Source organism: Pithys albifrons, chromosome 4, assembly GCF_047495875.1.
Source record: "Pithys albifrons albifrons isolate INPA30051 chromosome 4, PitAlb_v1, whole genome shotgun sequence".
Classification (NCBI taxonomy): Eukaryota; Metazoa; Chordata; class Aves; order Passeriformes; family Thamnophilidae; genus Pithys; species Pithys albifrons.
This window is the reverse complement of record NC_092461.1, coordinates 49,750,386-49,772,930: the sequence shown is the minus strand read 5'-3', so window position 1 is coordinate 49,772,930 and position 22,545 is coordinate 49,750,386. Positions and strand designations below refer to the sequence as shown.

Below are 22,545 nucleotides of genomic sequence, written 5' to 3'. Positions count from 1 at the left end.
GTTCCTGTATGTATGGTTATGCATACAGGGAAGGAGGAAGGGCTACTTAAGGCTCAAGCTTGGTTTTCTTGGTTATGTTTTGTACCCCCTCACAGGTAATCCTAAATGTGGAGAGGTCTCTAAATCCCCTGTTCACTAACTGAAATCTCAGGTAAGAGAGACATCGAGACAGCAACTTAAATTGAGTAACAATACTGAAAAATAAAACAGGCAAATCTGAAGAAACTGTGCTCTAAACCCTCATTTATAACAACTGACTGGTTGCCATTTCTCATGGAGGAAACCTCCACACTTATGAAATGCTCATTATCAATGCACAACAAATAAACTCAGTAAAATGGGGTAGCATCATTACTGCTGCACTAATGTAATAATAAACCCAAATATATTTACTACATATATTTATTTGTGGCATTCACTCATACTGAGAATACAATTACAAATTATGCAGACAATACATATTGAGAGACAACATGATTATTCAAGATACAGCATATTATTAACTGAAATGTGCTTATTTAGACAAGTACATGTAATTTAGGTATACAGTGAGTTTATATTTACCTGTTGGTGAAAAGCAGTACAACAATTGAAATATTCAGAACAGAAACATGCTCTTGTTTTTTTTTAAGATGTTTTCTTTATTGCAGCTGGTGCTGCTAAAAAAGTATTGTTTCATTAAGCTCTAACTTAAGAACTGAGATCAAAATTTATTCATATATAAATCAGAATGGGGCTCAGATCAGTGAAACCCAGGTCACACATCAAACAAAGACAACAACCCTCTTCACTCAAACCAATAAAAAAGAATGAAAAATATACATGGTACCAGAACAGAAAGATACAGGTTACTTCTATGAATACATATTAAATGTACAATAAATGTTTATTGTTATTTAGCAACAATTTAGGAGAGGCTACTTAAAAAATTTAAAATTGATTCCTTAGGTTCACAGAATTAATTTTGTTTGGGATTTTCAAGGTAATGGCAACAAAGAGAATTAGATGTCTAATCAGCACGGGACAAGAGAATCTGTTTTCTTTGAAAACCTCCAAATTACTGTGCAATACCTTTCTAGCTTTCATAGAAGAGTATCTAACTGATTCATATCCCTAGGTTATTTACAACAAAGGATTTCACAGCAAAGTACAGAATGGGTCAAGATTTCATTTCATACAATGTTCCTAAGTAGTAGTATTTTAAATACTTTTATTCTTCATACTCAGAAAACAATTCATAAGCCTGTAAGTGCTGTCTGAAAACAAGTGAAATGAAAAACAATTCTTGAAAGGAATTCTATTCAAGTTCTCTCCACAAACATGAAACAACAGTGATACAGTTCAGCCTAGTCCTTGTGGGAGGAAGAAAAAGTTATCCTTCATGACATACTTCACAATGACCTCACAGAATTATTATATACACAGCAGAACACCTAAATCACCTTTTAATCACCCTTACAAAGAAAGGTTTTCTTAGTGACATTTCAACGAAAATGCAAAATTTTCAGCCCAAGGCTGAAACAACTTTACTTTCAAAGTACAACAAACAGCTTTGCTCTACAAAATTTACTTCAGGCAGGTATTAACAACATTAAATTCATGTGGGAAAGATGCACTACATTGATCTAATAAATAAAGGAGTGATCTATACATTAAAGAGACAGTAAAACTTGAACTATTTCTCATTCTTTTTATAAACTAGCAGATATGAAACTATGGAGAGGCATTAAAATAACTACAGAGACACAGTTTATTAGTGTCTATATATCAGAATGTGTTATTACATTATTGATATTTATTGTGGAGAATTTTTCAAAGAACATTTTTCTTCTATGCAAAATTCTTCTGAGTTTCTTCTATGAGCTTCAACTGAAGCACAGACAAATCATAGGGAAATCAGATCAAATTTTGTTCTGTAGTAGGATATATTTTTCATACCTAGGAGTTTACTATTCCTTGTGAAAGGCCTTTTCTAATCATAGTATTTTACCAGAGAGGATTATTTTCACATCTTGCTTGTGAGTCAAGGCAAGTCAGAGGTAGCTTAGGAATGCTTTAGAATTTAGTGTTTTACTTGAAATTAATTAACCCATCCCTCTTTCAAAGGGGTTAATAGTAAAGTACAAAAAGGCAAACAGCAAGTATATACAGCTGCCACTGTCTGCACCAGTAATTCCAAGAAGCTCAAAATAAGATTAGAACAGCAGAAAGCACAGGGCACTTTTCTGCATTTGCTTCAGTGCACCAGTTCAGGCTGGTTCTCCACAAAGGGAAGCACCCCACTGACATAGTATGCTATTCCCAGCGACAGGAGAGCGATGACAATGATGAGGAGCAGCACCCTCCAGAAGCCCAGGTCTTCCACAAACTCCTGCCACGTTGTGCGGAAACTGGAAAGAACTCCTTCACCTTGCTGGAGGTTTGGATTAAGGAGGGAATGGCTTTCCATTGCACTACGACAGATTAGAGTTAAAAATCCATCAGAGCAAAAGAAGGCACCTTTAAGTACGACAGTAATCCTGCCAAGGGCAACTGAAACATGCTAAATTAAAAATGGAATCCACCTGCAGATTCATTGCATTGCCTCTGCTAAATCAAGGCAAAGCAGGTGAGAAAAACACTACTAACTCTAAACTTGATTTAGTTGAATGGGTGTTTCATTAACCTGTGCAAAGAGCATCATATCTGTGTAGGAAAAACTGCCCTGAACTTGCAGGCTTGCCACCTAGGAGCCTTCAAAGCCAGGCCTCATAATTCCTACTAAACACAGTTTGGTAAATTATCATGAAGCATCAGCTAAAACCTCAAGGGGCACAGCTCTTGTTAGTAAAAAAATTATGACTAAAAACAAACTCTGTTGAATAAAATGGAAACATTAACAAATAGTAATTTAGATGCTGAATTCTGTAGTGATCTTTATCTACTCTTCTGTATGTCTTAGTTACAGAAGCCTCCTCTCTAGTACAAAAAAAAAATCACAGAAAACAATAAATTTGGATAACAAGAAGTTCAGAAACTTTCTGAACAAAGTGGCAATGCTGTGTTTTCTGCCATATGGCACTCAGTGACTGCCTTGATGTTTTAACATCTCACTATCAATCCATCAGGCCCCCTTACACTGGAACTTTCACTTTTAAAATCAGAATGTGGTACTTGACAATGAATCACCTTTAGAAAAGGTGCAAGTTGTCCCAAATACTCCATGGCTTCTTGTATAATTCTGCATATTTTGCTGGTTTGACCATTGGTTTATAACAGGAAATTGTGTTGCTGTATGAAAAACCTCATGAAGAATAGGAAAATTTTCTCATCACTTGATTGCACTTGAAATTTTGACCATCTGCACAGTCCTACTGCTTCTCACTTGAGTGAAATTACACACATGGGTGTTAACAAGATCAGGCTCTGACAAGCACAGAAAGGAAATGGTGGAATCAATTACTCAGTTATGTCCATAGCAGAATTTTGTTCCCTGGTTTTCACTGCGTTCAGTTACCATATTCCTAGGTATATCTTATAGCACTAATAATAATTTTTTTAAAAAATCAAGGAAAAGTAACTTCCAAGCCAAAACTAATTGTAGAAATGCTGCTGTTCATAGTGACAGCAATAAACTGACCAATTATTGTAATCAGAAAAAAATCTCTCTTCTAAGATTACACCACAAGAAAACTTCACACTACTCATATGGTACTTTTCCTCAGGATGCACAGCCACTGAAGAACAATTAGCCTAAACTCCCATAGCTTGATGAAGTATTGCAACATCACATGCAGAAGTTTACAGAAATTGTCTATTAAACATCTTGTATTTTTGTTTTTTAAATATTTACCATCCTGTAAAGCTGTAAAGCTATTTTTGCTTGTCTGTAGCTGCAGGATTTAGTCATCTCCCTTGCTTATTATGATTTCCCAAGAAAAACAAAGGGTTTAATAAAAGACAGCCATTGGTGTAGAACAGAACAACTTACTTATTAAGTACTAACTAGTTAATAAATAACCACAGAGAGGTTAAATAAAGGTACAGTGCAATTTAAGTGAAAAGATCACATGCTTCTCATTAAAAAGGAAAGGGCACATAGAAAACATTTTCTATTTCATATTACGACCCAATTAAAATCTATGCTATTCAAGGTATTTTCCCTTATTATTAATCACAGCTGCACAAGAACTGGTAATGCAGCAACGTGCCCTCAGAGGGGTTTGTGCCACATAGCCCAGACAGATGTTCTGTTTCCAACAGGACATGGAAGTTCACATTTGGACGCACTTGTGGGCACAGCCACAGGTCCTGCTAGGCTGTGCAGATGGACAGACCTCTGTGTCTGTGCTGAGACAGACAGAGCGAGCTCTGCCTCCTGCCAGCCCCGCGCCACTCCCCTTGCCGGGAGGGCACAGCCAGCAAAAACACATCTGACTGACTGGGGAACGTAACTTTGGCCTCTGCCTCCAGAGCAGCAGCAACTGCGGGAAACAAGGACCAGAAAACTAAAGCCACAGACTGTTTTTAGAAAGAGCATTATCTCTCCACAGGTTCATACATAATGTAAAACACTTGTGGGGGGAGAGGACAGAAGACATTCATCTAAGCGTCTCTAAAATGTGAAAATAATACTAAGAGGGAGGAGTGAAACTGTGGAGGTCTGAAGAGCCAACTGTTACAAAGGCATTATTTATTTGCAAAGCAAACAGCACACAAGCTCACTTGCTTTGGCTGCTGTAGGCATCTGCTATTTGTTATTTTAAAAATCATGTATTTCAGACATTTTAAACACATTCCCAAACAAGCTGGGCAGTGCACTGTTTATGTCTCTGTGCCTCTCCCCAAGGACAGTTGCTAACTTCCTTGCCAAAGCAAACAATGTAACATTTATGAAGGTCAAATATCAGAAAGGAAGCTATGTTCATTAAAGGGACACTATCAAATCAAAAATCAGAATTTAGATGGGGCTGAGCTGTTGGTCTGTATGATTAAACAAAACAAGCATAAATACGTTTCTGTGGGACAAGCAACTTTCAATAAAATTTAGTAAAGTCAGAAAGGTATTGTGCATAAATTCTTATAATTTATAACCATGTAATTTTGAGAATGAGGTTAAATTTTCTATTTCAGGGCTTAAAACAGTCTCTCTGACAGGTTTGATCACCTGATGTGTAAAAAAGAACTTCAGATCTGTTCACCGGGGGTGTTTGGCGATACTTCTGTAATTTTGTTGCCTTCACCATAAAGGTTTCACCTTTTCTGTTTCCTTAATTTAGATAACTCCATATACACAGCTTCATTTTCATTTATAGTACAGGCTGTGTACATTTTGACACAAACTGAACAACAGTTATGTGACAAAACTCCCCATTTTTGTGATACAATGCTCCAGTAGTCATAGTTCATGACCATTATTAGGCAACATAAAAAACCACCCCAAATCTGAATAAATACAGTGTAAGAGCAGGTATTGCAAACAACAGTGATATGTTTTCATTGTGAGTTAAAACTACAAGACTTTGGAAAAGATTTCTTGCATTATTAATCTCAGTGCCATGTTCTGTCATGTTTACTGGCAGTTCAGTGATTTCTGAAAGTGAATTATCGTCCTTTGAAACTTGCAAGGCTTCTTGCCTCATCAAAATCTACAAAACACTGTCTTGAAAGCTCATTGTAAAAAAACATTCCCAGTTCTCAATCACAAGAGTATCTGTGGCTTATCTGTATACTTTGGTTCTTGTGCTATCATCATCTTTTGTCTTAAACAGTTATTTTATTTTGTTCAAAATCAGTGTTTCTTGTCAGCAACCACACACACCTCTCAGCCTTCACTCTGCCAGGCTAAACCAGCTCTAGTTCCTTCTTTCAAAAAGCAGATCCTCTGTTCCCTTGAGTGCTTCAAGTAATGCCCCTCAGCACTCCTTAAAGGATAAATTAAACCTTTTTGAATGGGGATAAACAGCATAACAGAACACATTAGAGAGCAGAAGTCACTGTTGCTTTAAACAACAGGACTGACAGTTTTCTTCGTGTGGTGAAAATATCTCATTTTGTGCTTTGTAGGACTTCATGCACTTTTCAGGGAAGCATCAACTCCTGGAACTGACTAGTACATCAAGCCTTTTCCTCCTATACCTTTATTTTCCACTGAGACACTCATATTTTACGGCATACAGCTTTTGATAAATAAAGCTGCATTTTGTGCTACTCAATCACAATTGATTCCTACTAATTTCCTCTCTCTTGTAACCCCAGGTTTTTGTCTACACCATCCCAATTTTCCTCTTGGTTGCCTATATCTCACTTGGTGGTATCACTAACATGCTTCTACTTCTTATGCTCCTACTTTTTCATTTAAGAAAATTCTAAGTAAACACAGTGTCAGAACCAGACCTTTGGGAATTCAGCAGTAACTTCCCTCTAACCCAATACTTTCTCTGAAATGGTTGTCAATTTTCCTGAAATCTTCAGTTCTCTATCAACTCTCTCTTTAGCCACCATAAAATTGTTATTATCTGTCTTTTCCCAGACTACTCCTGATAGAAATTTCTTATATGGCACCACATAAAATCCTCTATTCAAGGTTAGATAGATGGAAAGTCTGCTACCCCTTCTTTGCATGGACATCCCCTCTTAACAAAAGTATGTCAGGTTAGCCTGTGATATTGGCATTTTGCATTTAATGGTATTTTTGCTTTGGCTTTGTGATTAGTGGTAGAATATTTGCTTTTGGGACTCAGTAATGGACAACAAGGAATTGTTTTTTAAAATTTCTACCAAAAAATTAAAATCTCAATAGAAGAATTTCATTTTTTTCCTTACATTTGATCTGTTTAAATAGATTTTTCCAAAATTTAACATTTGATTTTGATTTGGTCTGATAAATAAATAAGTTTCATATTATCTGTTATGAGGAATATACAGTCAAGTGACTCAAAAAAAATCTAATTACTTTAGTTAGTAATTATTTTTTTGTTTCATAAATACCTTTCACTTTCAGCAGTTTGCATGGTTTCCAGCTTTGAATGAGCTCCTCTGTTGAATCCTTTCACCTCTTGCTCCTCTAAGGATTCCAGCAGTCTAATCACATCTTTATTCACACCCCTTCGTTTGGCAAGAACAAGTGGTGTTGCACCTTGATGGTTGCTAAAACAACCCCACAAAAAGACATAAGAAAATTTTAATATAGAAATTTTGCAACAACTCAACTCAGCATATTACAATTTAGTAACTGTTAGAACTGTTTCAGTAGTATAGTAGAATAGTAACTATTTAGAACTATTTTCTGTTGTATCAGTATGAAAATACTGTCTATACAAGTTACAGTATAATTGGTTATAAAAGAAAATCAGTATATTTAGGTTTGAAGTTGCACAACTCTTTTCTACCCTCAAGTAAAATCAAAATTTGGACTCTAATCTAATTGAAATTTCTGGGTGTTATAGCAAAAAATAACCAGTAGATTTATGGCCATGTTCAAGTTCAAGCTTAATTTCAAGAAAGAATTGTGCAATCTGGCTCCTCATAGTTCCTTTTCCATGAGGGTATTAGGACATCAGGCAAAAATGAAATAAAATACAGATGGTCCCTCTGCTGCTATTAAAATAATACTGAATAGGACCAGAGCTGCCTTCAGACCAGGAATTTCCACCAGAGCTGTTTGAAATGTGGGAAAAAAACCCAACCCACAACCCACAAATAATCTGGTCTACCAAAAACTAGTTTTGCTGAGTTGAAAACATTAATGAGGTGCAGGTGAAAAAGGGACAGATTCAAAAAACTCAAAGGTTTTCACATTACTCCTGGTTTTTGTATGCGTTGTGAATATGCAGAAAGTTCCACAAACAAAGTAATTCAGTGCAGGAATGAAACAGCTAGTTATTTTGCAGCTTGAGAGCTTACATCTGAGCACTGGCATCTGACAGCTGCTGGAAGCCAGAAGGAAAGAATATACAACATTTGAAAGAGGGACTGAGTCACAGACTTTGCGGGAGGGTGAAAACACTGAAAGGAAGCATTGTTGCCAGAGGAGTATGGGAATGAACTGACACACACATATACTGTATCTTCTTTGTCTTATACAGTACAACAATAGAACTGCAGTGGAGAAAATTCTTTTAGAGTAGTCAATGTGATTTTTTTCTTTGGTGCCAACCACCCACACCTGGCTGTCTGGCCAAACTAGGGCAGCAATATCATCAATGAGGCAAGATTAGATAGAGCAGCCCACAGCAGCAGCTGCTCTTCTATTTGCTTTGCTTGTTTCACAGACCAGCAAAAGTGGCCTCATTATTTTCCTGCCCTCTTAGCTTGTGTTTTTATTAAGTGGTGTCTTTAAAAAGTGGAATGGCACCAAATACAGCATTTCAGCAACAGCAGATTTATATGCAAGGCTCTGGTGACAGAAGACTAATATATTGTAAAAATGTGTGCTGTAAAAACTGACTTACCAAATATCAATTTTAAGTCCATTAGAAACTAGGAACTGGATGGTATCGACATGCCCACACAGGTGAAGAGCTGTGTTACCTTGGTAATCAGTGGCTAGTAAGTCAGCACCAAATTTATGCAAGAGCTGACAGATGTCCACATTTCCTCTGGCTGCAGCAAGGTGAAGGCCAGTTCGACCTCGGCTGTCACGAATATTTGGGTCAAAACCACTCTCTAGCAGGCGTTTGGAATAGTTAAAATCTCCATCAATACAAGCCTGCAGCAGTGGGACATTTGTTTGGGAGGAGTCATTCACAAAAACGTAGGACATTGTTCTGGATCTCTCCAGAGGAGGTGACCAACCTGCAAGTTTAAGTGGGGAGAAACAATGGTGAAACCAGGCAAATAAACACAGTGCAAATATACTGGAGACTGCTCAGGTTCCTAAACAAGAATGCTAACCAGCTTGTAAGCCAACTCTGAAATCCTCCTGTCATACAAAGTAACTTTGTGCGCTGCATTCCATTCCAGTAATGTGGAAAAAGGCCCATTTAGTCTTACTCACACCTCTGGGAACAGCAGGAAAGCTTTTGCTGTTACAGAAACTGGTACGATCACTGTCACAAATGCAAGAGAGGTGATCAGCCCTCACCCCGTAAGGAATCACATGTAGCAGTGCTGATATTAAAGGGCAAAACACTGCAGAGCAGGACAGAAGGGAAGAACCTGTCATAAATGGGGAAACAATAAACTGTTCAGTTCACAGGTCATGCTAACTGCAATTCTTACCAGCTTATAAGCAAAACTGCTCCAGTGGGATTGTTACCATCTGAATTTGAACTCCAATGCACAGTCAGTTGCTAAAAATGCTGGATTAATAAAATACTAATTCCTTCCTTCTGCAAGAAATGTATTTTTCAATACTTTTTGCTAAACCTAATTTTTACAGTGCCACAGATACAGAAACTACTGAAGAAACAAGAATAGCAATACAAACCACAGAAAACTGAATGCATTAGGTGAAGTTGCCCACCTGAAAGCAAGAACTGGAAGCAGGTACAAGGAGGACAATGGTAAAATCAAGTACAGAGCTTCTGTGGGTTCAACTGGAACCTCAATATGGAGAAGCACAAATGTAGTCTCTCTGGGTTAATATTAAAAAAAGTATTAAGTCCTTTTCTGTGTCAGGACCTAAAAGAAGAAGATAAATGTTTCACCATGGATTATTTGATACAGAATATTTAATGAACTATGATTTAAGTTTTGCAGAAGAATATTTTAAGGATGAATCAAATAAAGAGGGTATGATGACACCGTGTGCTTATGGAACACAGAAAATATTACTTGAAAGCAGTAAGGAGAAAAGAGAATGATTTAGCAAGAGAATGGTAAAATGTGCACAAGGCAATGGTAAGAAGCAATGAAAATGTCTGGGAGATGGGACAACAGCCTTCTCTTTGCACTGCCTCAGAGAGGAGGTAAAAAATGAAAAAAATACATAAACCAGTAAAAATCCTTACAAGCAGTCTCAATACAGATCTGACACAATTCAAGTGACAGGAGGGAAAAGTGATTTTACTAGATAAGTTTAGAACAGAAAGTGAACTGAAACCTCACTTGAAACAGTGTTTTTCACTTGCCCAAGGTTTCTATTTCGGGCTTATGGTTGTGATTAACTATCTGAACCTCTTAATACAGCTGCTATACACAGATTTAAATTTTCTCATCTATATAAGGTATCCTTCCACACCACTGCACCCATTCAGCCAGGAGAATGGAAACATGGCCAGTAGCCAAAGAACTCAATTTAAAACCTCTCCTTTTTTGAGAGTTCAAAATGTCTGTATTTTATAGCTCTTCCCCCATGTCTTAGATCAAATTCAAGATCAAAGTACCTACAGAAGTAATTTCAAAATGTTTATGCACTGGTCTGATTAACAGCTGTAGCATTTGGGGCTGTTGAGGTTAATACATCATATTTAAACCTCACTAGGTTGTATCTCCTATCTGGACAAATTCTGCTACATGTGTCAACACTGTCTAGTTTCCCAGGGCAGGAATGCACAACTCTTTTTTACTTTCTTGGATGCTGAAGAGAAAGAGATAGGAATAAATTCTATGTCCTGGAATCTGTATAAGGAATGATTTTAAACAGAGTACATTTCCCTACGCTGCAAGTATGTTTTTAAGCACGTGGTGGTAAATCACTGAGTCAAGAACCCCTTTCCACAGCCATCTCCAATGGCAAAGGACCAGTTCACTGATACACAGTAAAACTTTGTGCAAGCTTGGTGTCATTTACAGCACTAACAGCTTCCTTATGACCCAATATAACAACAAAGCACAATGTAATTACCTGCATTTCCAATGAATATGTTACAACCCCTGGATGCTGCAAAGCTAAGATTCCCAGCTGAGACCAATTTCCTTACCTATTTCCGACCCAAATATAAAAAATACGAGAATTATTCTTCCACTCTGCTAGTCCAGACTTCACTGAAAAAATAGTGGGACCACTTTCTGTACAACATGATGGTGACCTTTAGATTCTGCTCTAAATCTTCCCCAAAGCAAGGTTATAAATCATTTTAAAACCTCCAATTACCAGCCCTAGTAACAGCGTATCAACAGCACAAACCCTGAGCAGTACTTGACAGAAAGATTGTGATTCGCTTGTAAAACAACACTTGAGTATTTAAACCTGTTTAATAAAACAAGGCCTAACATAAACCAACATGAGAATATTACACCGAAAGAGACTTTGCTATTTGAAAAATGGCATGGTGTGCTCTGTTAAATGTAAGCTAATATTTATATTTTCATACTAGATGAGTCTGTCCAGTAAAACCTTACAGAATTCCCCAACTGTGATAAAACATTAAGTAATAATATCAAGGAAAAAAGGCACCTCCTTATCTTCTCAGAAAAGCAACCTCAAAGATCAGCAGCTAACAGAAAGTTAACTGGAAGTAACTCTGATTCAGAATTTATTATCACTACGGTCTTCTAGAATTGATCACTGATGTGTAGAATACCAAAGTAAAACCTTAGCATTTCACAGTAAGACAAAAAAACCTTAGCAAATCCTTCTTTCCGATGCTTGCTTAGTCCACAGTGTTCAAGTATTCACCAAAAAAAGAAAAAAAGAAAAAAAAAGAAAAAAAAATTTGGACCATCTGGTTTGATTTATCTTTGTGATTAAAAAGATTTTTTCTACAAACACAATTCTATTTCACATATGGCTACTTAACCTATGCCAGATATGACCGGCATACAAAGCTGAACTAATACACCATCTTTAAAATGTCAGTCCCCAAAGGACATGTTGTTGCCTCAAATTCAACCCAACTTGATAAAATTCCTTGTCTAACAAAACTAAAAAAGTTAGTCAATTATACAGGTTTAATTAAAAAGGTGGGTACATTTCTGATACTATGTATCAAAAAGCTTGTGGATGCACTAAGTATCTAATGGAACAGATTTACAAACAACATTTCGCTTTTGAAAGGTGAATCAGATCACAACTCTGAACCTGTCTCAATGCTGGTACACCTACCATTAACCACTAATTTTACAGGCACAAATTAGGATAAATGGAGTTGTATTAGTAATAAGACACAAAATATTGCAAAGTGAGCATTCTGAACATCCCTAAAAATTACTACTACTACGAGTTAAATAAATCTAATTTCTAAAGACTGAAATAAATGACTGATTCTAAAAATGCACCACCAGCTACTGAAAATGTATCTGTTAAATAATAATCTTGTTCTAAAAGAAGTTTTGTTGTTAATAACTTGGTACTTTGATAGAAAATTAGTTTTGTGAAAAAAAAGTAAATTCAAAGATATCCTCCCAAGCTAGAAGGATTCTCATTACACAGGCATAATACAAGAATACATTTTCCCTAGATTTATACAACATTAATATAGCCTCAACAGAGCACTTTTTAATTAATAGTTTTAGAAATTATGCTGCAAGCCACTTCTTCAATGACACAGGTGGGCTAGTACAGGATAAGAAAATTTAACCAAACCAATTTTTTTCCCAAAAGAAATGTTTATATTAAGTGATTCTGTAAGCACAGTTTGCTTTTATTGACTTGGAGTCAGTTGTCCCTCACTATGCTGTGTGCAATGGTAACTCTGTCACTGATAAGCTGTTGTAGGACATGTTCTCACCTGCAGAAGCCAGGAGTGATCTTCAATCATCCAAACCACAGAGCTAAAGGCAAATTCTGTCACTTCTTAAACTAGTCTGAAATTTGTACTAACTGTGAACAATTTTATTTTACATTAAATACATGCTGTTGTCTCTGCCTTCTCATTAAGTTCAACAGCTACCAAACTGCTCCAGAAACAGGAGAGAACGGCTTGACAGTGAGGCAGAATCACTAACAGACCCATCCCTCCACTACAAAAATATTAATAAAACTTCTAAGTTGTGATTTATCACTCAGTCACTGCTAGAGAGCATACACCAGCTCTGCAAAACCACAGGATTTCCCAGAACATTCAGAGAAACTGAAGGAATTGTCCCTATTTTAAAATGAGATTGCTCAATCCTTGAGACTACTCAATATTAATAAACACTTTAACATGTAGAATCTAAGCATCAGTAAGGCTACCAATAGAGAAACTGCCACCACCAAAAAATGGAAACTAAACCAAAACCAAGAAAAAGTAACATCTCCCACCCTACGCGACCAAAAAACACAATATCCTGTGCTTGCAAAATTTGCATTTGTAAACTCCCTGGTGGCAAAAATCCTCCTCTTTCTGTAATGCACTTTGAGAGCTTTCTGTAATGCACTTCAGGGGCTTGCAGAGCTTTTCCTCTTCAGTACTTAAATGAATGAAGAACATTCCAATACTTTCCTTAAACTGCTGAGGGAGAAGTTCCCTTGGAAGTTTTCATGCACACATGTAATTATGTGTAAGTTACTGCAAAGTCATTTAACTGAATATATGTTATATTAAGTAAAAAATTATGTGCTCAACTCACTTCTGTTTAAGAAAAAATCCCATTACCTACATCAAGTTCCACTGAGATTTCTATTATCTTCTATTAGAAACGTTTACCTATTCAGTACAATTGGAACAAAGTTTTATGACTCCACTAATATGGATCTGCTGCCAAAAGCAGCACCTCAGATTCGGTACAGCCTGAGGTCTGTTTCATACACATCTCTATTTTTCAGCATTTTTCCTTTCTAATTTCAGGAGGTTTTTGGAACAGTTCCTGGATCTGAGGTATCACAGCACACTCATAACACCTCCATCCCCTCTCAAGCTCTTTTACAGATCAGTAGGAAACAGGGATCTTTACTCATCATTGCACAGTATGTCAACAGTACAAGATAAAAAATATACAAGATTTCAAATACCAATCCAGGGTTGCACAATGCCTTCCTAGATAAAGTAGTACTAGTTTTGTGTATTTATGTACACAAAATAAGGGAACAACAGAAAAGAAATCATTCTTTTAAGATACCTTTATCAACAAGTAGAATCGCAAATATTTTATCCTTGCTATACTTAACTGGTAATTCAGTAGCATTACATCTTTCAGTGCACTTAACTTCTATCAAATACACAGCTAAGTACTTTTGAACATTTCCCATTTTTCATCTTCTGCCCAATAACTATTTAAGAAGAAAGGCAATTCACAGATTTCTTCAAATCATCTGTAACTTAAATTCCCCACAACTAGCTTAGGTAAATCAGAAAATAACTGCAGTACTTCTCTGATCATTGTGGTCAGTTCGAATATATCCACTTTTATATAAAGTTATTGAATCACACAGGTCATAGTTATCAATCAATAAACCTTCATTCAAATTCCTTCTCTGCGTCTGCTGGGAACATGCAGGGTATATGCTGGCCAAGAAAACATTAAAGATCTTTGCATATTGTTTTGTTGTTAAGTTTATTTGTTTAGTTTTAAACAGACTTGAGAGAGTTTGTTCCACTCCTAATTAAGAGTTTGTGTTTCAATTTGCTGCAGACTCGAAGCAGTCCTCTGGAAAAGAAGACGACAGTAACTGAGCAACAAGGGATCGCTGCTCCAAGAGCACAGTGCTCCTGCCTGGACGAACACTGCCACCACGTGGACTGACACACCGGAGTCAGTCACTGAACGGTGTGAGGTGCAAGGGACCTTAAAGGGTATCTGGGCCAACACCCCTGTCATGGGCAGGGATACCTTCCACTAGACCAGACTGCTCAAAGCCCCACCCAACCCGGCCTTGCCCTGAACACTGCCAGGGATGGGGCATCCATGGCTTTTCTGGGCTATCTGTTCCAGTTTTTCACCACCCTCACAGGAGAATTTAATCCTTATGTTCATCTAAACGTGCCCTCTTTCAATTCAAAGCCATTGCCCTTTGTCCTATCACTTCATGTCCTCGTAAAAAGCCCCTCTCCAGCCTTCTTGTAGGCTTCCTTTAGGTACTGGTGTGGTGCATAAGCCTGGAGCTACACAGAGCACTTATTTCACATTTGTGGTGTTTTCTGTTTTCCTGAGCGTTCTGAAACTGCTACTCCCTTGCAGTGTAAACAGCAACCTCATTGAAGCTCCAATCCTGTAATAGTGAAATGAACACTTTGGTATGTGCCTTGAGTTCTGAAGGCAGAGGTATTTAATTTCAAAAAGTTTGCATTTATGCCTGTTTCTTAAAAAACACTCTAAATTCAAAACATCCATCCCCCCATCCCCACACAAATGGCTCAGTCCATACCTAGGAAAAGAAAACAGTAAGTCTGAGACAACTAGTTTACTAAAATGGGAAAAATTTGCTGTGTCCAGCAGGAATCATCAGAAGTTAGAACTTAGTAAGAGCAATAAAACAAACTAAGAACCTGTCACCAAGCTACTTACAATTTTATACTTTGTATTTTCTTCCTTCTTTTCTTTTAATGTGTGATTGCTTATATGCGCTTAGTCATACATAACCTTGATGGCACAGCCTTAGCATGCAGCATCAAATCCAGTTTAGTGGCTACTGAATGGAAGCAGGTCACTTTAAAAAGCAGATCTCTCCTAAAGTTATAACTATATGTTGGCATTATCTTTAAAATAATATATTGCTCAGCTTGTTTACTAAAGTTCATTATTTTATATCAAGAAATAATACCAAAGACAACTAATGTTGTCAGGTATGTGACTCTTACTATGTCTGCTGCTACAGAATTTTTATGTTCACACAGTAAATCATTAAACCAAGTTTATCAAAGCCAAATAGTTAACTGATATATTTACAGTTTCAAATAATCTTTCTAAATCTCTGTCAACGCAGCATGACTTTAAAAACTTAATTGTATCATACCAGATCACATTATGTGACATAGCAAGATGAAATGGTAATACTATTAAGGTGGTATTTCTAATTAATATATATATGCTATTTTTGCATAGTTACTTCACCATTCTTAGGCTCTAAAGATTTCTCCATGTAGACAAACCTGTAGCAGTGCCTGTCCAACACTGTGTCTTAAGGGACTGAATGGAGTAAATGAGCAAACTGGAGGTTACCAGGTCAGCAGGCAAGCCTGGAATGTGCTGCTGTTCTTTTTCTGTCACCATCCATTATTGCTGGTCAGACACTATCATAGGTCTTGAGCATGCTGAAGAATATAAGCCCATCAACAAACATTGTAGGATTTATGCCTTTGAGTTTAAGTCATAAAATTCAGCTGATGTAGCTGCACTACTTGGATGTGAGAATCTGCCGAGTGAGAAAACTGGTGTCTAAGCAGCTCTGTTCCACTCGGTGCACTGAAATTTTAACCATGGAGTAAAAGAAAGAAATGCCACTTGGAAAAGCATTGTTGACACATGATTTAAAGCCAGAAGCTGAGTTCTGTAACAGATATGGCTTCAGTGAGGTGAGGAGCGAGCCACAACTTTTTCCCATCTATTTATTAAGCATCGCTCTAAATTGCAAAACAAACCACAACAAAACTGACCATTTCAGTATCTGTACTCTTAATTTAGATGAGTAAACACCAACAATGGAAATTTGGTGGAACAAGCCCATCCACTCAAGACAGGCCTGTCACCTACTCTAACAGCATTCTGCAGGTGGTCTCTGCAGAAAGCTGAATGCATCGAGGAATCATGTATTTCACATGTATAAACTAGTGCCTTCTAAAATATTTTATCTGCTTATTCACTGACCTACCTGGGAGCAGAACATCCACAGCTGAGATCAAGTGGGAGGCAAACAACTGACAGACTGATCAAAAGACAAAAGCAGCAGCCTCAAAATATCCACACCCAGCATATCCAAATCCCTAGAAGAGTCACTAGTAGTTCACTCCTTGGATGAGCAATATCTCAGGTCCTGGGCTGCAGATGAGGACTACAAGGCCACACAAGTTCTGACATTAAGTGCACAAGAATATGAGGTAGGATAACACAGTCAACTTAAAGTGCTGCTTCAAATCGCTTGCTCTTGCTGATGAGACAACTCTAAAGGATACCAAAACCTGCTGAGAGGAAATCTGTCACTGATCACAGATTAGAACAGATTTTTATAGTCCCCTCTTGCAGAGGCCAACTCTCATTGCCAGCAGGTGCACATACTACACATACTATACGTCAACCTTCAACTCGGCTTACTCTTCACACCTTCTCTTCAGCTCAAAGAGCATTTAGGCAGCATCACTTTCTGTCACCAATCCTACTATTCAGACTGCAAACATTATTATAATATTTTCTTCTAAGAAACATATTTAACAATTTCTTGTTAATAATCTACTTTACAAATGAACGAAAAACGAAAACTGATCTACAGATAACATTAAGCTCAGAACTTTGCTGCAGCAAACAAAATCATTCCTTCAACACACCAGTCACATTCCATCTAGAAAATGTTGGGCTTTCGCTCCTCCTTGACCTTTTGGAAGGCTGCTCTCCTTGACCTTTTGAACATCACTGCTCTCTGATGGTTAAAAATTGTCATATATTATTGATCTTAAAATCTATGTTAAATTATTCATGTATCAATGTAATTCTTTAGCTCAATTTATTCCCTTCTCAGTGTTCACCTTGATGGTTTGATAAAGAGAAAAAAAGATCTTTATTTTACTAAATTAAAAAAGCCAAATGCTTCTTCTAACAGACTTTTAATTTCCCTACTTGTCCTAGGCACATGTTCCACTTTATTTTTTAACCTGAGAATTACTGACATTATACAAAGTATTCTAGAGTTCTGCTCATGGATAGTAATAACAACTTCTTTTACTGCAGTCTGAATTTACTTTTTCCACAATTGTATAACTACCTAACACATGCTTTAGTTTGGGGTTGCTTTCAGCTGCTAAGAATTTCTTCAGTGAATTGTTTCCTTACAAGGTTACAACTGTAAACCATCATTCTTTAAGTTGCTATTGTACTTATTTCATATTCCAGTTCTTAGGATCACCCAATTCTTTCTAGGCAGTGCTGTAACTCTCTCCTCTATTGCCAATCAATGCCTCTCAATTCTTCACCACTGCCAAATCAAGACAGTAACGACTAAATTACTACCTCAAGACCTCTATTAAATGTTTAATAAGATTGGCCTCAAGACAGATCTTCAAAGAACTAATTTTACACCCTTTGATACTCAGATTTTCGATTGAATATTACTCACCATAGTTTGTCTCTAGTTACTTCGACATCCTCTTTACAATTCGGGTGTTGGCCCTACCTGTTCAGCACAGTAACAAACTGCAGCAGCTTTAATGACGTCTAGAAAAGAAACGGGAACTACTCCATTTCCCTCGGAAACAGTGATTGCTTTACCGAAGACAGTTCTGAGGACAGGTTTCACTTACCTTATCCCGGACAGCCCGTTCCAAAGCCGCACACTTACCGTCCCGTCAGGACGGGCCCGCGTTCCCGTCCCCGCTTCCCTCCCTTCCCGCTCTGAAGGCTGGCACTGCTCCCGCTGCTCTCCCACCCGACAGCACCCCTGCGCTCCCCCTCCCCGGCTCCCCTTCTCGTCCCCGCATCCCTACCTGGGCCCGGCCCGCGCCGGGTGGGTGGTGTGAAAGCGCCACGCCCTGCGCTGCTCTGCCAGCCCCCGGCCCGGCCCAGCCCGGCCCGGCCCTCCCAGCTCCCGGCCCGGCCCGGCCCTGCCCTCCCAGACCCCGGCCCGGCCTCACTCCCCGCACCTGCCGGCACTCCCCCGGCCGCTGCAGCCGGAACGGGCGGGACCGGCGCGAACGGCGGCGCGGTGCGGGCGCCCCCTGCTGGGCGGAGGCCGCCGGGAGCCGCCCGTGCCCCCTGAGGAGGAGCTGGGCCGGGACACGGGAGCGGGACAGAGCCGGGACACAGCTGGGACACAACCGGGACAGAGGCGGGACAGAGACAGGCTACCGGAGCGAGACAGAGCCGGGACAGAGCCAGTCTACCGAGGCGGGACACAGCCGGGACACGGAGCGGGACAGAGCCGGGACACAGCTGGGACACAACCGGGACAGAGGCGGGACAGAGCCAGGCTACCGGGGCGGGACACAGCCGGGACACGGAGCGAGATAGAGCTGGGACGGAGCCGGGGAGCGGGGAATTGGAAACAGTGCGGCCAGCAGGACCAGGGCAGTGATCCTGTCCCCCCGTGCTCGGCACCTCAAGTGCGGTGTCCAATTCTGGGCCCCTCAGCTCAGGAAGGACATTGAGGTGCTAGAGCGGGTCCAGAGAAGGGCAGTGAAGCTGCTGAAGGGTCTGGAGTGCCAGACTGATGAGAAGCAGCTGAGGTAGCTGGGAGTGTTCAGCCTGGAGAAGAGGAGGCTCAGGGATGACCTTATTTCTCTCTACAACTCCCTGAAAGGAAGGTGAAGCCAGGTGGGGTGGCCTCTGCTCCCAGGTAACAAGTGACAGGATGAGAAGACGTGGCCTCAAGCTGTGCCAGAGGAGGTTTAGGTTGCACATTATGAAGAATTTCTACACAGAAACTGTGATTAGACATTGGAATGCACTGCCCAGGAGGTGGTGGTTGTGAAGTCACCCTCCCTGGAGGTGTTTAAGGAAAGACTGGACATGGCACTTAGTGCTGTATTTAGTTGACATGGTGGTGTTTGGTCAAAACTGGACTCGATCTCAGAAGTATTTTCCAACTTAATTGGTTCTGTAATTTTGATGCTCCTGTGTATGCTATCCCCATAACACCACAAAAGTCAGAAAGATAAAAATTCAGGTAAAAGTACAGTTCCTCTGCCCCCATGTCTTTTCAGCACCAAGGCTCTGGGACTACAAGTAAAGGAAAAAAAAGGGTGAGGGCTGAAGTTACTTGACTTCTCCCCAAATATTACTGTAGCTTTTTTAAAATTTCCACTTCCTGCCCCTGTTCTTACACATGATACTGCCTTTCAAAACAAGGATAGTAAGAAGAATCAAAGATCCTTAAAGCCTGGTCTGGGGTATTATTATGTTTTAGGCACTTCAGTCTTGCAGTAGCAGGTTACTGCTGTGGTTAATGGTGTGCCGCCCTTTAGCCACCACATCAGGTATTTACTTGCCCAATGCCATCAGTGTGAACCAGCTCAGTTCCCGATGCAGTGACATACATGCTCTCCTCACTGCTGTGCCAGAGAGTATGTTCACACCTTTGTTCTCCAAAGTGTGGCAGATTTTGAATCATCATGGGTGGTACCTCAGCAGGTCAATAAGGGCATCACAACAACCTGTTTGGGTAGAAGGATCAGAGGAAATGCATGCCTTTCCCAGACAATGCCTAGGTAGAAACAGCCTGCTCAGCCATCGCACTAATTACACAGTCACAGAAACATTATAGACTGACATGTACTTTTCCCTCTGCTAATACCAAAGCACCTTTTCTAGTTAACCCTCCCCTTTCTGCACCAACAATGTCTGGGGGAAAAAATGTCAGAGGAAACATGCATGCAGGATGCCTCCAGACTCTCAGCACCCATTCAAATGTACTCCCTAGAGTGGTAAACACTCTAATGAACAGTGCACAGGCAAGGAATTACACTAAAGGGTTTTTGATTTTGTTTTGATTTGGGGTTTTTTTGCCGTATAATTCAATACTTCAGCAATGGGTTTATTATTTCCAGACAATTCTTTTTGAAAGACAGTATCTAAAATAAATTATCACAGGTCCTCTTCTCATACTTTTTAAAATACACAGTTGTCTTCCTTTGGCCTAACTAAAAATATTTTCCTTGATGAACTACCTGCAGTGAAACAAATAAAGAGTTAGAAGAGCATATGTATTTCAAGAACTATGGGTAGATACAAACATAACCTAGAAAAATCTTACTATTCAGGTGATCTCAGAGATATTTCAGGTTGACCTCTCTCAGATATTTCAGAGAGAGCCGTTACTTTTTTTTCTGCTGTAATGGGACACAAGAACAGCTGTTGCTGCTCTAAGGCCTATTCCAATATACTAGATATGGTGTGGATTGAACAGCAGTATTGAATGTGGCAACATCAATGTTATTTGGCGTTACTATGGCTACAAGGACACATGTATAGGAACTTTAATTGCGTACTAGGCCTTCTGAATTAGATTGACTACTGTTAATTTGACATTCTTAAGTTTAACCATAACAACTCCTTAAATGTTACTTTTCAATTCTACTTTCCCTAAAGGGTCCTATGTACTATCTGAAGCTTCCTAATACCACATCAACTCAGCAGGTATAAGGAGGCAAGCTACACTGTTCCACTGGATGTATCTGTAGTTTTCTGTTTTCTTAGGAAAATTTGTGGCACAGATTTTTCTTCTTGATATATGTTTGCAAGGTAAATGTTCTTAAAAACCCTACTAAACGTGTCTGTCTTGAAGCTATGGCAACCCTGCTGCAATAACTAACAACAAGGCATTAGGAAGCTGGAACCACGTTTTGCATGCATGATCTCTGTAGAACCTATTTCATTACTTTTTCAAGATTTCTGAAAGGCACCACAGCAGACTTGCCTAGATGCAGCCACATTCTACATTGCAGCCTCACTATCTGTGAAGTCCAGCTATGCTTCTTTATTTTCCTACTAAATCTTACTCCTGCACTAGATTGTCTATTCAGACAAGAGTTTTCAGACTGTTATGCTGATCCAGTAGTATCAGTGTACAGGATCACAAAGAAAATAAAAGTGAAGTTTTTCTTCTGATGAGTGTCTTGGGTTGAGCTGGCAAAACACCAACTGTCCAGAACAGAGTGAAAGGGTTCCTCCTCCCCCCAAGCAGCCAAGGGAAAAAGAAGAGGGAGAGAGGGAGAAAACCACTTCAAACCAGGTTTATGCTGAAACTAACTACATGTATTTATACAGAAAAGAGAAAATTAAGAGGAAACTACAATATAACACACACTTACACAAGTTATGTATAACAAGAAATAATTTCCCACTTCCCAGTAAACACAAGTTCTACCATTTTAACTACATTCTAGAGAAGTCAATTCTTCAGAGACAGACTTAAGCAGAGAGAAAAGCTAAGAACAAACATTTTACTTCCCTAAGATAACATGATGGTAAGCCGGTGCTCCGGGCTTGGGCCTCCCCATCCCTTCTGGGACGGCAGAGTGTCTTGCGGGGACCACAGCTGTGAAGCAACTGATTAAGCCACTCCCACACACTGGATTTTACACCCTTTGAGATGATGTAGTATGGTATGGAATACAATATTATTGGCTGGAAGAAGTCAGCTGTTAGCCAGCTCAGCCCAGCTTAAATCAGCTGACAATCCCAGGCCTAGCTGAACTTTGAAACCTAAATTTAGGCCCACCTGGCCAAACCCATGACAGATGAGTCAGCAGAGAATGTTTGGTGAAAGTTTTCAGTCTTTGGACAGCACCAGTTAAACTTTCAGACCATAGGCATGTAAGATTCTTGGGGATGCTAATGGGCAAAATTATAAAGACCCAACTCAAACTTAACACTTTTTCAAATGAGAACGTACAAAAGGAAAACTTTTAATACATTTTCCAAGCATCTTGCAAAGAAAAATAGGGGAATAGCAAAGTAAAGCCTTAAGAACCCCAACACTGCAATCACAGCATTTAGAAGTTAGCTAAGCCTGGTTTAAGATTTTATATTAATTCTCTAATAACACGTGTTGGTGCGCAAAGAATAAACCACTTCAAATTTCCTGTATAAGATGTCATATAGCATTCCATACTATCA

At 39.1% G+C, this 22,545-nt stretch overlaps 1 protein-coding gene across 5 annotated transcripts; it reads right to left on the bottom strand.

Annotated features, from left to right (window-relative positions):
• Positions 1 to 386: 386 nt before the first annotated feature.
• ANKRD46 (ankyrin repeat domain 46) lies at positions 387 to 18,630 on the bottom strand. Of its 5 annotated transcripts, none has more exons than XM_071554070.1 (5): positions 18,573 to 18,630; positions 9,446 to 9,603; positions 8,433 to 8,775; positions 6,970 to 7,128; positions 387 to 2,453 (listed from the first exon to the last, which is right to left on the bottom strand). In XM_071554070.1, the coding sequence occupies exons 3-5, from the start codon at positions 8,741 to 8,743 to the stop codon at positions 2,237 to 2,239; spliced, it is 687 nt and encodes a 228-aa protein (XP_071410171.1). In that variant the 5' UTR covers positions 8,744 to 8,775; positions 9,446 to 9,603; positions 18,573 to 18,630; the 3' UTR covers positions 387 to 2,236. The 5 variants fall into 5 exon arrangements, with proteins under 5 accessions (XP_071410171.1, XP_071410170.1, XP_071410174.1 ...); XM_071554069.1 differs by lacking the exon at positions 18,573 to 18,630 and adding an exon at positions 18,417 to 18,522; XM_071554073.1 differs by lacking the exon at positions 18,573 to 18,630 and adding an exon at positions 18,050 to 18,225 and having other exon boundaries at positions 9,446 to 9,556.
• Between the last annotated feature and the right edge of the window lie 3,915 nt (positions 18,631 to 22,545).

Excerpts from the sequence above, each read along its gene's own strand:
- ANKRD46 (XM_071554070.1), bottom strand. The coding sequence starts at position 8,743 with ATGTCCTACGTTTTTGTGAATGACTCCTCCCAAACAAATGTCCCACTG. Across the intron at positions 7,129-8,432 it reads GGACTTAAAATTGATATTTG|CAACCATCAAGGTGCAACAC; the intron begins GTAAGTCAGTTT and ends GGGTTGTTTTAG. Across the intron at positions 2,454-6,969 it reads CAAACTGCTGAAAGTGAAAG|TGCAATGGAAAGCCATTCCC; the intron begins GTATTTATGAAA and ends AATCTGTCGTAG.